Genomic DNA, 12500 nt, shown 5'->3' with positions numbered 1-12500 from the left:
TAACAATAAGCTTGCGTCAAGAACAAAAATATGTAAATGTGAGTTGTATACCTTTAAAATTAGCTAAAAAGGCTAACATGTTAATGTTAGCATGCTAACAATTGACTTTTGTCAAGAACCAACATATGTAACTGCCGTGTACACCTTCAAAGTAGCTAAAATAATAGTAAGATGCTAATAATTAGCTTATGTCAAGAACCAAAATATTTAACTTTGAGGCGTATACCTTTTAAAAGTAGCTTAAAAAACCTAACATGTTAATAATAGCATGCTAGCAATTACCTTGCTTTGTATACCTTCAAGGTAGCTAAAAAGCTAACAAGTTAATGTTAGCATGCTATAAATTAGCTTGCGTCAAGAACCAAAATATTTAGATGAGGTGTATACCTTCAAGGTAGCTAAAAATGCTAACATGTTAATGTTAGAATGCTAAAAATTAGCTTGCGTCAAGAACCAAAATATAAAACTGTAAGGTGTATACACTAAAAAGTAGCTAAATAAGCTAACATGCTAATGTTAGCATGTTAACAAAATAAGCTTGCATCAAGAACCAAAATATTTAACTTTGAGGCGTATACCTTTAAAAGTAGCTTAAAAAACCTAACATTATAATATTAGCATACTAGCAATTAGCTTGCTTCAAGTACCAAAATATATAACTGAGGTGTATACCTTCAAGGTAGCTAAAAAGCTAACAAGTTAATGTTAGCATGCTAACAATTAGCTTGGGTCAAGAACCAAAATATTTTACTGTGAGGTGTATACCTTTTAAAAGTAGCTAAAATAAAAAGCTAACATGCTAATGTTAGCATGCTAACAATTAACTTGGTCCATAACCAAAATATGTAAATGTGATGTATACCTTCGAAGTAGCTAAAAATGCTAACATGTTTATGTTAGAATGCTAACAATTAGCTTGCGTCAATGCCCATTCATTCAATATTAACAAACTGTTTGAGTAATCCTGCATTCGTCTATCAGGTATTGGGACCCAGGCCCTAGGGCCGACCCCATGGACGACCTGCGCTACGTTTGGGGCGGTTTTGCTTACCTTCAGGATATCCTGGAACACGGGATCATCCGCACTCAGACTGGGAAGGAATGGCCGCTGGGTGTTTACCTGCAACAGATCCCTTACCCTTGTTATGTGGATGACCTGTAAGTACAACACCCAAAAACCAGTGAAGTCGGCACCTTGTGTAAATGGTAAATAAAAACCGAATACAACAAATCCTTTTTCAACTTATATTCAATTAAATAGACTGCTAAGACAAGATACTTAATGTTCACACTGAGAAACTTATTTTTCTACTTTGCATCAGTCCATCTTAGATAAACTCCCACCCAGTGAAGCCGGCGGCGTTTCCGGGTGTTGTTGATAAATGCCGTTCGCTTTGTATATTAGACTTTTAAATTGCACTTACAGATGTAGTGACCAACTGTTGTTACCGACAGTGGTTTTCTGAAGTGTTCCTGAGCTCATGTGGTGATATCCTTTACACACTGATGTCACTTTTTGATGCAAGTTATTACAGTATGTCTCTATATACATATTTATGTATTTATTTTTATTTTTTTTCCCCAAAAATAGGCGCATTTCACTTTCTTACACAAACATTATTACATATGCTGGCCAGAGGAGGAGCACTTAAATTTTTTACACACACTTGTTATGTCATATGTTGACCAGAGGGGGAGCACTTTTAAAACCGACACAGTCAATTTGAAAAATCATTTTGATAGATTTCTACTAGATACAATGGTTTTCCGTATTGGGAGCATGATTTATGTCCTAACTTGTTCACACCTCCTCATGTGGAAGAGTTCCTTGTTGATGTCTCAAGAAGGGTAGAAATACAAGAACACACACACACACAATTTCACAAGAAAAACTGAGAATTTTTGGAATACTATAACAAAAGTCGTAATTTTACTCAACGCAAGTCAAAATTTTACAAGAAAAACTGAACATTTGTGCAATATTATGATAAAAGTTGGAATTTTACCTAACAGTCGCAATTTTACAAGAAAAGCTTAGCATTTTATGAAAAAAGTCGTAATTTTACTTGACAAAAGTCACAATTTTATAAGAAAACTTTAAATGTTGGCAATATTACAACAAAAATTGGAATTTTACTCGGAAAATTTATGACAAAATTATAGATTTTACTCAAATGTCAGTATTTTACAACAACAACAAAAATTTGGCAATATTGTGATAAAAGTCAGAATTTTATATGACAAATGTCACCATTCAGCATTATAAAGTACTAATTTTACATATAAAAGTAGTAATTTCATGAGAAAATATTGCAGTTTTATACAAACTGAAAGAATATGAGAATTTTTTCCCAATTTTATAAGAAAAAAGTCGACATATTGTGAGAAAAAGAAAAACATTTGTTGTTAAATTTTTCGTTTGTAATTGATGTTGAAACTTCATTATTTTAAGTTATTACAGTATGTCTCTATAGACATATTTATTTTTTTAAATAAATTTTGGACAAAAATAGGTGCATTTCACTTTCTTACACACAAATTATTACATATGCTGGCCAGAGGGGGAGCACTTCAATTTTTACACACACTTGTTATTTCATATGTTGACAGTCAGTAAACAGTCAATTTGAAAAATCCCTCATTTTGATAGATTTCACCACCAGGGGGCAAATGAGACATTCTCTATTAGATGCAATGTTTTTCCGTATCGGGAGCATGATTTATGTCCTAGCTTGTTCACACCTCCTCATATGGAAGCTACTTTTCCTTGTTGATGTCTCAAGAAGGGTAGAAATACAAGAACACACACACAATTTCACAAGAAAAACCGAGAATTTTTGCGGTACTACAACAAAAAGATAGGATAGGTCTTTATTGTCATTGCACAAGTACAACAAAACTTTGTTTTCAGCACGAAAATCGTAATTTTACTCAATGCAAGTCAAAATTTTACAAGAAAAACTGAACATTTGTGCAATATTATAATAAAAGTTGGAATTTTACTTAACAGTCGCAATTTTACAAGAAAAGCTTAACATTTTATGAAAAAAGTTGTAATTTGACTTGACAAAAGTCACAATTTTACAAGAAAACTTTAAATGTTGGCAATATTACGACAATAATTGGAATTTTACTTCGAAAATTTATGACAAAATTATTGATTTTACTCAAATGTCAGTATTTTACAAGAACAACAACAAAAAAATTGGCGATATTGTGATAAAAGTCAGAATTTTATAAGACAAATGTCACCATTCAGCATTATAAAGTACTAATTTTACATATAAAAGTAGTAATTTAACGAGAAAATATTGCAGTTTTATAGAAACAGAAAGAATGAGAATTTTTTCTCAATTTTATAAGAAAAAAGTCGACACATTGTGAGAAAAAGAAAAACATTTATTGTTAAATTTTTCGTTTGTAATTGATGTTTAAACTTCATTATTTTAAGTTATTACAGTATGTCTCTATAGACATTTATTTATTTTTTATTTTTCAAATACATTTTGGACAAAAATAGGCGCATTTCACTTTCTTGCACACAAATTATTACATATGCTGGCCAGAGGGGGAGCACTTCAATTTTTACACACACTTGTTATTTCATATGTTGACAGTCAGTAAACAGTCAATTTGAAAAATCCCTCATTTTGATAGATTTCACCACCAGGGGGCAAATGAGACATTCTCTATTAGATGCAATGTTTTTCCGTATCGGGAGCATGATTTATGTCCTAGCTTGTTCACACCTCCTCATATGGAAGCTACTTTTCCTTGTTGATGTCTCAAGAAGGGTAGAAATACAAGAACACACACACAATTTCACAAGAAAAACCGAGAATTTTTGCGGTACTACAACAAAAAGATAGGATAGGTCTTTATTGTCATTGCACAAGTACAACAAAACTTTGTTTTCAGCACGAAAGTCGTAATTTTACTCAACGCAAGTCAAAATTTTACAAGAAAAACTGAACATTTGTGCAATATTATAATAAAAGTTGGAATTTTACTTAACAGTCGCAATTTTACAAGAAAAGCTTAACATTTTATGAAAAAAGTTGTAATTTGACTTGACAAAAGTCACAATTTTACAAGAAAACTTTAAATGTTGGCAATATCACAACAATAATTGGAATTTTACCTGGAAAACTTATGACAAAATTATTGATTTTACTCAAATGTCAGTATTTTACAAGAACAACAACAACAAAAAAATTGGCAATATTGTGATAAAAGTCAGAATTTTATATGACAAATGTCACCATTCAGCATTATAAAGTACTAATTTTACATATAAAAGTAATAATTGAACGAGAAAATATTGCAGTTTTATAGAAACAGAAAGAATATGAGAATTTTTTCCCAATTTTATAAGAAAAAGTCGACATGTTGTGAGAAAAAGAAAAACATTTGTTGTTAAATTTTTCGTTTGTAATTGATGTTGAAACTTCATTATTTTAAGTTATTACAGTATGTCTCTATAGACATTTATTTATTTTTTTAATACATTTTGGACAAAAATAGGCGCATTTCACTTTCTTCAACACAAATTATTACATATGCTGGCCAGAGGGGGAGCACTTCAATTTTTACACACACTTGTTATTTCATATGTTGACCGTCAGTCACACAGTCAACTTGAAAAATCCCTCATTTTTGGGACCACCCTCATTTTGATAGATTTCACCACCAGGGAGCAAATGAGACATTCTTTATTAGATGCAATTTTTTTCCGTATCGGGACCATGATTTATGTCCTAACTTGTTCACACCTCCTCATATGGAAGCTACTTTTCCTTGTTGTTGTCTCAAGAAGGGTAGAAATACAAGAACACACACACAATTTCACAAGAAAAAACCGAGAATTTTTGCGGTACGATAACAAAAAGATAGGATAGGTCTTTATTGTCGTTGCACGAGTACAACAAAACTTTGTTTTCAGCACAAAAGTCGTAATTTTACTCAACGCAAGTCAAAATTTTACAAGAAAAACTGAACATTTGTGCAATGTTATGATAAAAGTTGTAATTTTACTTGACAGTCGCAATTTTACAAGAAAAGCTTAACATTTTATGAAAAAAGTTGTAATTTTACTTGACAAAAGTCACAATTTTATAAGAAAACTTTAAATGTTGGCAATATTACAACAATAATTGGAATTTTACTTGGAAAATGTATGATAAAATTATTGATTTTACTCAAATGTCAGTATTTTACAAGAAAAACAACAAAAAAATTGGCGATATTGTGATAAAAGTCAGAATTTTATATGACAAATGTCACCATTCAGCATTATAAAGTACTAATTTTACATATAAAAGTAGTAATTTAACGAGAAAATATTGCAGTTTTATAGAAACAGAAAGAATATGAGGATTTTTTCCCAATTTTATAAGAAAAAAGTCGACACATTGTAAGAAAAAGAAAAACATTTAGTGTTAAATTTTTCATTTGTAATTGATGTTTAAACTTCATTATTTTAAGTTAATACAGTATGTCTCTATAGACATATTTATTTTATTTTTATTAAATTTTGGACAAAAAGAGACGCATTTCACTTTCTTACACACAAATTATTACATATGCTGGCCAGAGGGGGAGCACTTCAATTTTTTACACACACTTGTTATTTCATATGTTGACCGTCAGTCACAAAGTCAACTTGAAAAATCCCTCATTTTTGGGACCACCCTCATTTTGATAGATTTCACCACCAGGGGGCAAATGCGACATTCTCTATTAGATGCAATGTTTTTCCGTATCGGGAGCATGATTTATGTCCTAGCTTGTTCACACCTCCTCATATGGAAGCTACTTTTCCTTGTGGATGTCTCAAGAAGGGTAGAAATACAAGAACACACACAATTTCACAAGAAAAACCGAGAATTTTTGCGGTACTACAACAAAAAGATAGGATAGGTCTTTATTGTCATTGCACAAGTACAACAAAACTTTGTTTTCAGCACGAAAGTCGTAATTTTACTCAATGCAAGTCAAAATTTTACAAGAAAAACTGAACATTTGTGCAATATTATAATAAAAGTTGGAATTTTACTTAACAGTCGCAATTTTACAAGAAAAGCTTAACATTTTATGAAAAAAGTTGTAATTTGACTTGACAAAAGTCACAATTTTATAAGAAAACTTTAAATGTTGGCAATATTACAACAAAAATTGGAATTTTACTTGGAAAATGTATGACAAAATTATTGATTTTACTCAACTGTCAGTATTTTACAAGAACAACAACAAAAAAATTGGCAATATTGTGATAAAAGTCAGAATTTTATATGACAAATGTCACCATTCAGCATTATAAAGTACTAATTTTACATATAAAAGTAGTAATTTAACGAGAAAATATTGCAGTTTTATAGAAACAGAAAGAATATGAGGATTTTTTCCCAATTTTATAAGAAAAAAGTCGACACATTGTAAGAAAAAGAAAAACATTTAGTGTTAAATTTTTCATTTGTAATTGATGTTTAAACTTCATTATTTTAAGTTAATAAAGTATGTCTCTATAGACATATTTATTTTATTTTTATTAAATTTTGGACAAAAAGAGACGCATTTCACTTTCTTACACACAAATTATTACATATGCTGGCCAGAGGGGGAGCACTTCAATTTTTCCACACACTTGTTATTTCATATGTTGACCGTCAGTCACACAGTCAACTTGAAAAATCCCTCATTTTTGGGAACACCCTCATTTTGATAGATTTCACCACCAGGGGGCAAATGAGACATTCTCTATTAGATGCAATGGTTTTCCGTATCGAGACCATGATTTATGTCCTAACTTGTTCACACCTCATATGGAAGCTACTTTTCCTTGTTGATGTCTCAAGAAGGGTAGAAATACAAGAACACACACACAATTTCACAAGAAAAAAACGAGAATTTTTGCGGTACGATAACAAAAAGATAGGATAGGTCTTTATTGTCGTTGCACAAGTACAACGAAACTTTGTTTTCAGCACAAAAGTCGTAATTTTACTCAACGCAAGTCAAAATTTTACAAGAAAAACTGAACATTTGTGCAATATTATAATAAAAGTTGGAATTTTACTTAACAGTCGCAATTTTACAAAAAAAGGTTAACATTTTATGAAAAAAGTTGTAATTTTACTTGACATAAGTCAGAATTTTACAAGAAAACTTTAAATGTTGGCAATATTACAACAATAATTGGAATTTTACTTGGAAAATTTATGACAAAATTAATGATTTTACTCAAATGTCAGTATTTTACAAGAACAACAAAAAAATTGGCGATATTGTGATAAAAGTCCGAATTTTATAAGACAATGTCACCATTCAGCATTATAAAGTACTAATTTTACATATTAAAGTAGTAATTTGACGAGAAAATATTGCAGTTTTATAGAAACAGAAAGAATATGACAAATTTTCCCCAATTTTATAAGAAAAAAGTCGACACATTGTGGGAAAAAAACAAACATTTGTTGTTAAATTTTTTGTTTATAATTGATGTTTAAACTTCATTATTTTAAGTTATTACAGTATGTCTCTATAGACATATTTATTTTTTTAAATACATTTTGGACAAAAATAGGTGCATTTCACTTTCTTACACACAAATTATTACATATGCTGGCCAGAGGGGGAGCACTTCAATTTTTTACACACACTTGTTATTTCATATGTTGACCGTCAAACAGTCAACTTGAAAAAACCCTCATTTTTGGGACCACCACCAGGGAGCAAATGAGACATTCTCTATTAGATGCAATGGTTTTCCGTATCGGGAGCATGATTTATGTCCTAACTTGTTCACACCTCCTCATATGGAAGCTACTTTTCCTTGTTGATGTCTCAAGAATATAATATCAATCTTCACTTCCCCAGCTTCATGCTCACTCTCAACCGCTGCTTTCCGGTCTTCATGGTCCTGGCCTGGGTCTACTCCGTGTCCATGGTGGTGAAGAGCATCGTCCTGGAGAAGGAGCTGCGTCTGAAGGAGACCCTCAAGGTGATGGGGGTCTCCAACGGCGTCATCTGGTCCACCTGGTTCATCGACAGCTTCCTCGTGATGGGCACCAGCACGGCTCTGCTGACGGCCGTCATCACGGTGAGTCCGCTTCCCGCGACAAACGATGAGTCATCGTTGCCCGCGTGGCCTTAACAAGCTTTGAGTCGACTGGAAATAATTAACGCGACAGCAGTGGATTCCATGACATCATCGGTCAATGATTAACACCTGCAAAAACAGGTGCAAAGTAACATGCCTTAGTACTTTTGTTCGCTTGAGCATGTTTTCTTTGAGGTTCCATTCATTATGTAGTAGTAAGAGCAACTTTATTATAAGAACATGGAAGATTTTGGGAACAACAGCAACTCAGCCACCAAGTGGTAGGCCACGTAAACTGACAGAGAGGGTTTCATTGCATAGTTCAAATACTTTCTGCACAGTCAGTTGCTACAGAGCTTCAAACTTCACGTGGCATCCCAATTAGCCCACGCACAGTACGCAGAGAGCTTCATTGAATGGGTTTCCATGGCCGAGCAGCTGCATCTAACCCATACATATCCGAGTCCAATGCAAAGCAGGTCGCCACAGTGATTTCAAGCGTGGATTGATCATAGGACGCCACCTGTGCAACAAATCCAGTCGTGAAATTTCCAAAGTCGGCTTTATTATAAGAAAATTCAAGAGTTTGGGAACAACAGCAACTCAGCCACCAAGTGGTAGGCCACGTAAACTGACAGAGAGGGTTCTGAAGCGCATAGTGCAAAGACTTTCTGCACAGTGAGTTCCTACAGAGCTCCGAACTTCACGTGACCTTCTAATTAGCCCACGCACAGTACGCAGAGAGTGCCATGGAATGGGTTTCCATGGCTGAGCAGCTGCATCTAAGCCATACGTCACCGAGTCCAATGCAAAGCAGGTCGCCACAGTGATTTCAATCATGGAACTGTCATAGGACGTCACCTGTGCAACAAATCCAGTCGTGAAATTTCCAAATCGGCTTTATTATGATGAAATTGAAGAGTTTGGGAACAACAGCAACTCAGCCACCAAGTGGTAGGACACGTAAACTGACAGAGAGGGTTCTGAAGCGCATAGTGCAAAGACTTTCTGCACAGTCAGTTGCTACAGAGCTCCGAACTTCACGTGACCTTCTAATTAGCCCACGCACAGTACGCAGAGAGTGCCATGGAATGGGTTTCCATGGCTGAGCAGCTGCATCTAAGCCATACGTCACCGAGTCCAATGCAAAGCAGGTCGCCACAGTGATTTCAATCATGGAACTGTCATAGGACGTCACCTGTGCAACAAATCCAGTCGTGAAATTTCCAAATCGGCTTTATTATGATGAAATTGAAGAGTTTGGGAACAACAGCAACTCAGCCACCAAGTGGTAGACCACGTAAAGTGACAGAGAGGGTTCTGAAGCGCATAGTGCAAAGACTTTCTGCACAGTCAGTTCCTACAGAGCTCCGAACTTCACGTAACCTTCAAATTAGCCCACGTACAGTACGCAGAGAGTGCCATAGAATGGGTTTCCATGGCCGGGCAGCTGAATCTAAGCCATACATCACCAAGTCCAATGCAAAGCAGGTCGCCACAGTGATTTCAAGCGTGGAATTGTCATAGGATGCCACCTGTGCAACAAATCCAGTCGTGAAATTTCCAAAGTCGGCTTTATTATAAGAAATTTGAAGGGTTTGGGAACAACAGCAACTCAGGCACCAAGTGGTAGACCACGTAAAGTGACAGAGAGGGTTCTGAAGCGCATAGTGCAAAGACTTTCTGCACAGTCAGTTCCTACAGAGCTCCGAACTTCACGTAACCTTCAAATTAGCCCACGCACAGTACGTAGAGAGTGCCATAGAATGGGTTTCCATGGCTGAGCAGCTGCATCTAAGCCATACGTCACCAAGTCCAATGCTAAACACGTCGCCACAGTGATTTCCAGCATGGAACTGTCATAGGATGCCACCTATGCAACAAATCCAGTCGTGAAATTTCCAAAGTCGGCTTTATTATGAGAAAACTGAAGAGTTTGGGAACAACAGCAACTCAGCCACCAAGTGGCAGGCCACGTAAACTGACAGAGAGGGGTCAGCAGATGCTGAAGCACATAGTGCAAAGACTTTCTGCACAGTCAGTTGCTACAGACCTCCAAACGTCATGTGACCTTCCAATTAGCCCACGTACAGTACGCAGAGAGCGTCATGGAATGGGTTTCCATGGCCGAACAGCTGCATCCAAGCCATACATCACCAAGTCCAATGCAAAGCGTGGGATGCAGTGATTTCAATCATGGACCTGTCATAGGATGCCACCTGTGCAACAAATCCAGTCGTAAAATTTCCAAAGTTGGCTTTATTATAAGAAAATTCAAGAGTTTGGGAACAACAGCAACTCAGCCACCAAGTGGTAGGCCACGTAAACTGACAGAGAGGGGTCTGAAGCGCATAGTGCAAATACTTTCTGCACAGTCAGTTGCTACAGAGCTCCGAACTTCACGTAACCTTCAAATTAGCCCACGTACAGTACGCAGAGAGCGTCATGGAATGGGTTTCCATGGCCGAGCAGCTGCATCTAAGCCATACATCACCAAGTCCAATGCAAAGCACGTCCCTACTGGACTTTAGAGCCGTAGAGACGCTTTTTCCTGGAGTGATGAATCATGCTTTTCCATCTGGCAATCTGATGGACCAGTCTGGTTTGGGGGTTGCCAGGACCACGCTGCAATTTCAGTCTGCATTGTGCCGAGTGTGAAATTTGGTGGAGGAGGAATTATGGTGTGGGGATGTTTTTCAGGAGTCGGGCTTTGGCCCCTTAGTTCCAGTGAAAGGAACTTTGAGGATACCAAAACATTTTGGACAATTCCATGCTCCCAACCTTGTGGGAACAAGGTTAGGTGTGGATGAACTTGACTGGCCTGCACAGAGTCCTGACCTGAAGCCGGTAGAACACCTTTGGGATGAATTAGAACGGAGACTGAGAGCCAGGCCTTCTCCACCAACACCAATGACATCACCAATGCGCTTTGGGAAGAATGGTGGAAAATTCCTATAAACACACTCCGCAACCTTGTGGACAGCCTTCCCAGAAGAGTTGAAGCTGTAATAGCTGCAAAAGGTGGACCCACATTATATTGACCCCTATGGGTTAGGAATGGGATTGCACTTTAAGTTCATATGTGAGTCAAGGCAGGTGGCCAAATACTTTTGGCAATTTAGTGTATCTCAGTCAGCCAAGCCTCGAATTACTCAATGGGCTCTGGTGACCTCTAGTGGCCAATACTAGTAACTACATGAATGGCATTTTTTGTCTGGGACAGTCATTTTTATATAAATGGGCTCTGGTGACCTCTGGTGGCCAATACTAGTCACTACCTGAATGGCATTTTTGTGTTTTAGTCAAATAAATGAAGCAAGTATCCATCCATTTCTACCGCTTATTCCCTTTTGGGGGCGCTGGCGCCTATAAAGCAAATAAATCATTAAATAAAGCATTAACTTAAATTATGGATGTTTTAAGTAAATGAAAAGTTTACTTCAATAATAACTGAAGTAAAAAAATAAATAAAATTAACTTATAAGTAATTTCAATAAATAAATCGTTTACTTTAGTTATAACGTATTCAAGTAATTAAAGTCAAATAAATCATTAAAGCATTACCTTAAATGATGGATATTTTAAGTAAATGAAAAGTTTACTTTAATAATAATTTAAGTTAAAAATAACAACTTAAATTATAATTAATTTACGTAAATGAATCGTTTACTTTAATTGTAATTTATTCAAGTAAATAAAGTCAAATAAATAAAGCAAATTAATAAATTAAGCATGAACTTAAATGATGGATATTTTAAATAAATGAAAAGTTTACTTCAATAATAATTTAAGTAAAACAACAACATAACTGATCATTAATTTAAGTAAATAAATTAACTTTAATTATAATGTATTCAAGTAAATAAAGCAAATAAATAATTAAATAAAGCATTAACTTAAATAATGGATATATTAAGTAAATAAAAAGTTTAATTCAAAAATAATTTAAGTAAAAAAACATCTTAACTGCTCATTAACTTAAGTAAATAAATTGTTTACTTTAATTATAATGTATTCAAGTAAATAAAGTCAAATAAATAAAGCACATAATTAAATAAAGCATTAACTTAAATGATGGATATTTTAAGTAAATGAAAAGTTTCCTTCAATAATAATTTAAGTAAAAAAAAAACCAACTTAAATGATCATTAATTTAAGTAAATAAATCGTTTACTTTAATTATAATGTATTCAAGTAAATAAAGTCAAATAAATAAAACAAATACATAATTAAATAAAGCATTAACTTACATGATGGATATTTTAAGTAAAGGAAAAGATTACTTCAATAATAATTTAAGTTAAAAAAAAACAACTTAAATTACAATTAATTCAAGTAAATACATGTTTTACTTTAATAATGTATTCAAATAAAAAAAGTCAAAAAAATAAAGCAAATAAAT

General features: G+C 34.4%; 1 protein-coding gene across 5 annotated transcripts in view; it reads left to right on the top strand.

Moving 5' to 3' along the window:
* LOC133569755 (retinal-specific phospholipid-transporting ATPase ABCA4-like) overlaps positions 1–12500 on the top strand; it is a 170282-nt gene that overhangs the window by 74753 nt on the left and 83029 nt on the right. For all 5 annotated transcript variants that reach the window (XR_009809877.1, XM_061922331.1, XM_061922332.1 and 2 more), the window contains 2 exons: positions 982–1158; positions 7876–8098. Coding sequence is in view for 4 of the 5 variants with exons in the window: in XM_061922331.1 (XP_061778315.1) it covers positions 982–1158; positions 7876–8098 (400 nt within the window). In the remaining variant the exon portion in view is untranslated. The remainder of the gene's footprint in view (positions 1–981; positions 1159–7875; positions 8099–12500) is intronic.

This window comes from Nerophis ophidion, linkage group LG15, assembly GCF_033978795.1.
Source record: "Nerophis ophidion isolate RoL-2023_Sa linkage group LG15, RoL_Noph_v1.0, whole genome shotgun sequence".
NCBI lineage: Eukaryota > Metazoa > Chordata > Actinopteri > Syngnathiformes > Syngnathidae > Nerophis > Nerophis ophidion.
Note: the sequence above shows the minus strand (reverse complement) of the source record. Positions and strands in the feature narration are given on the sequence as shown.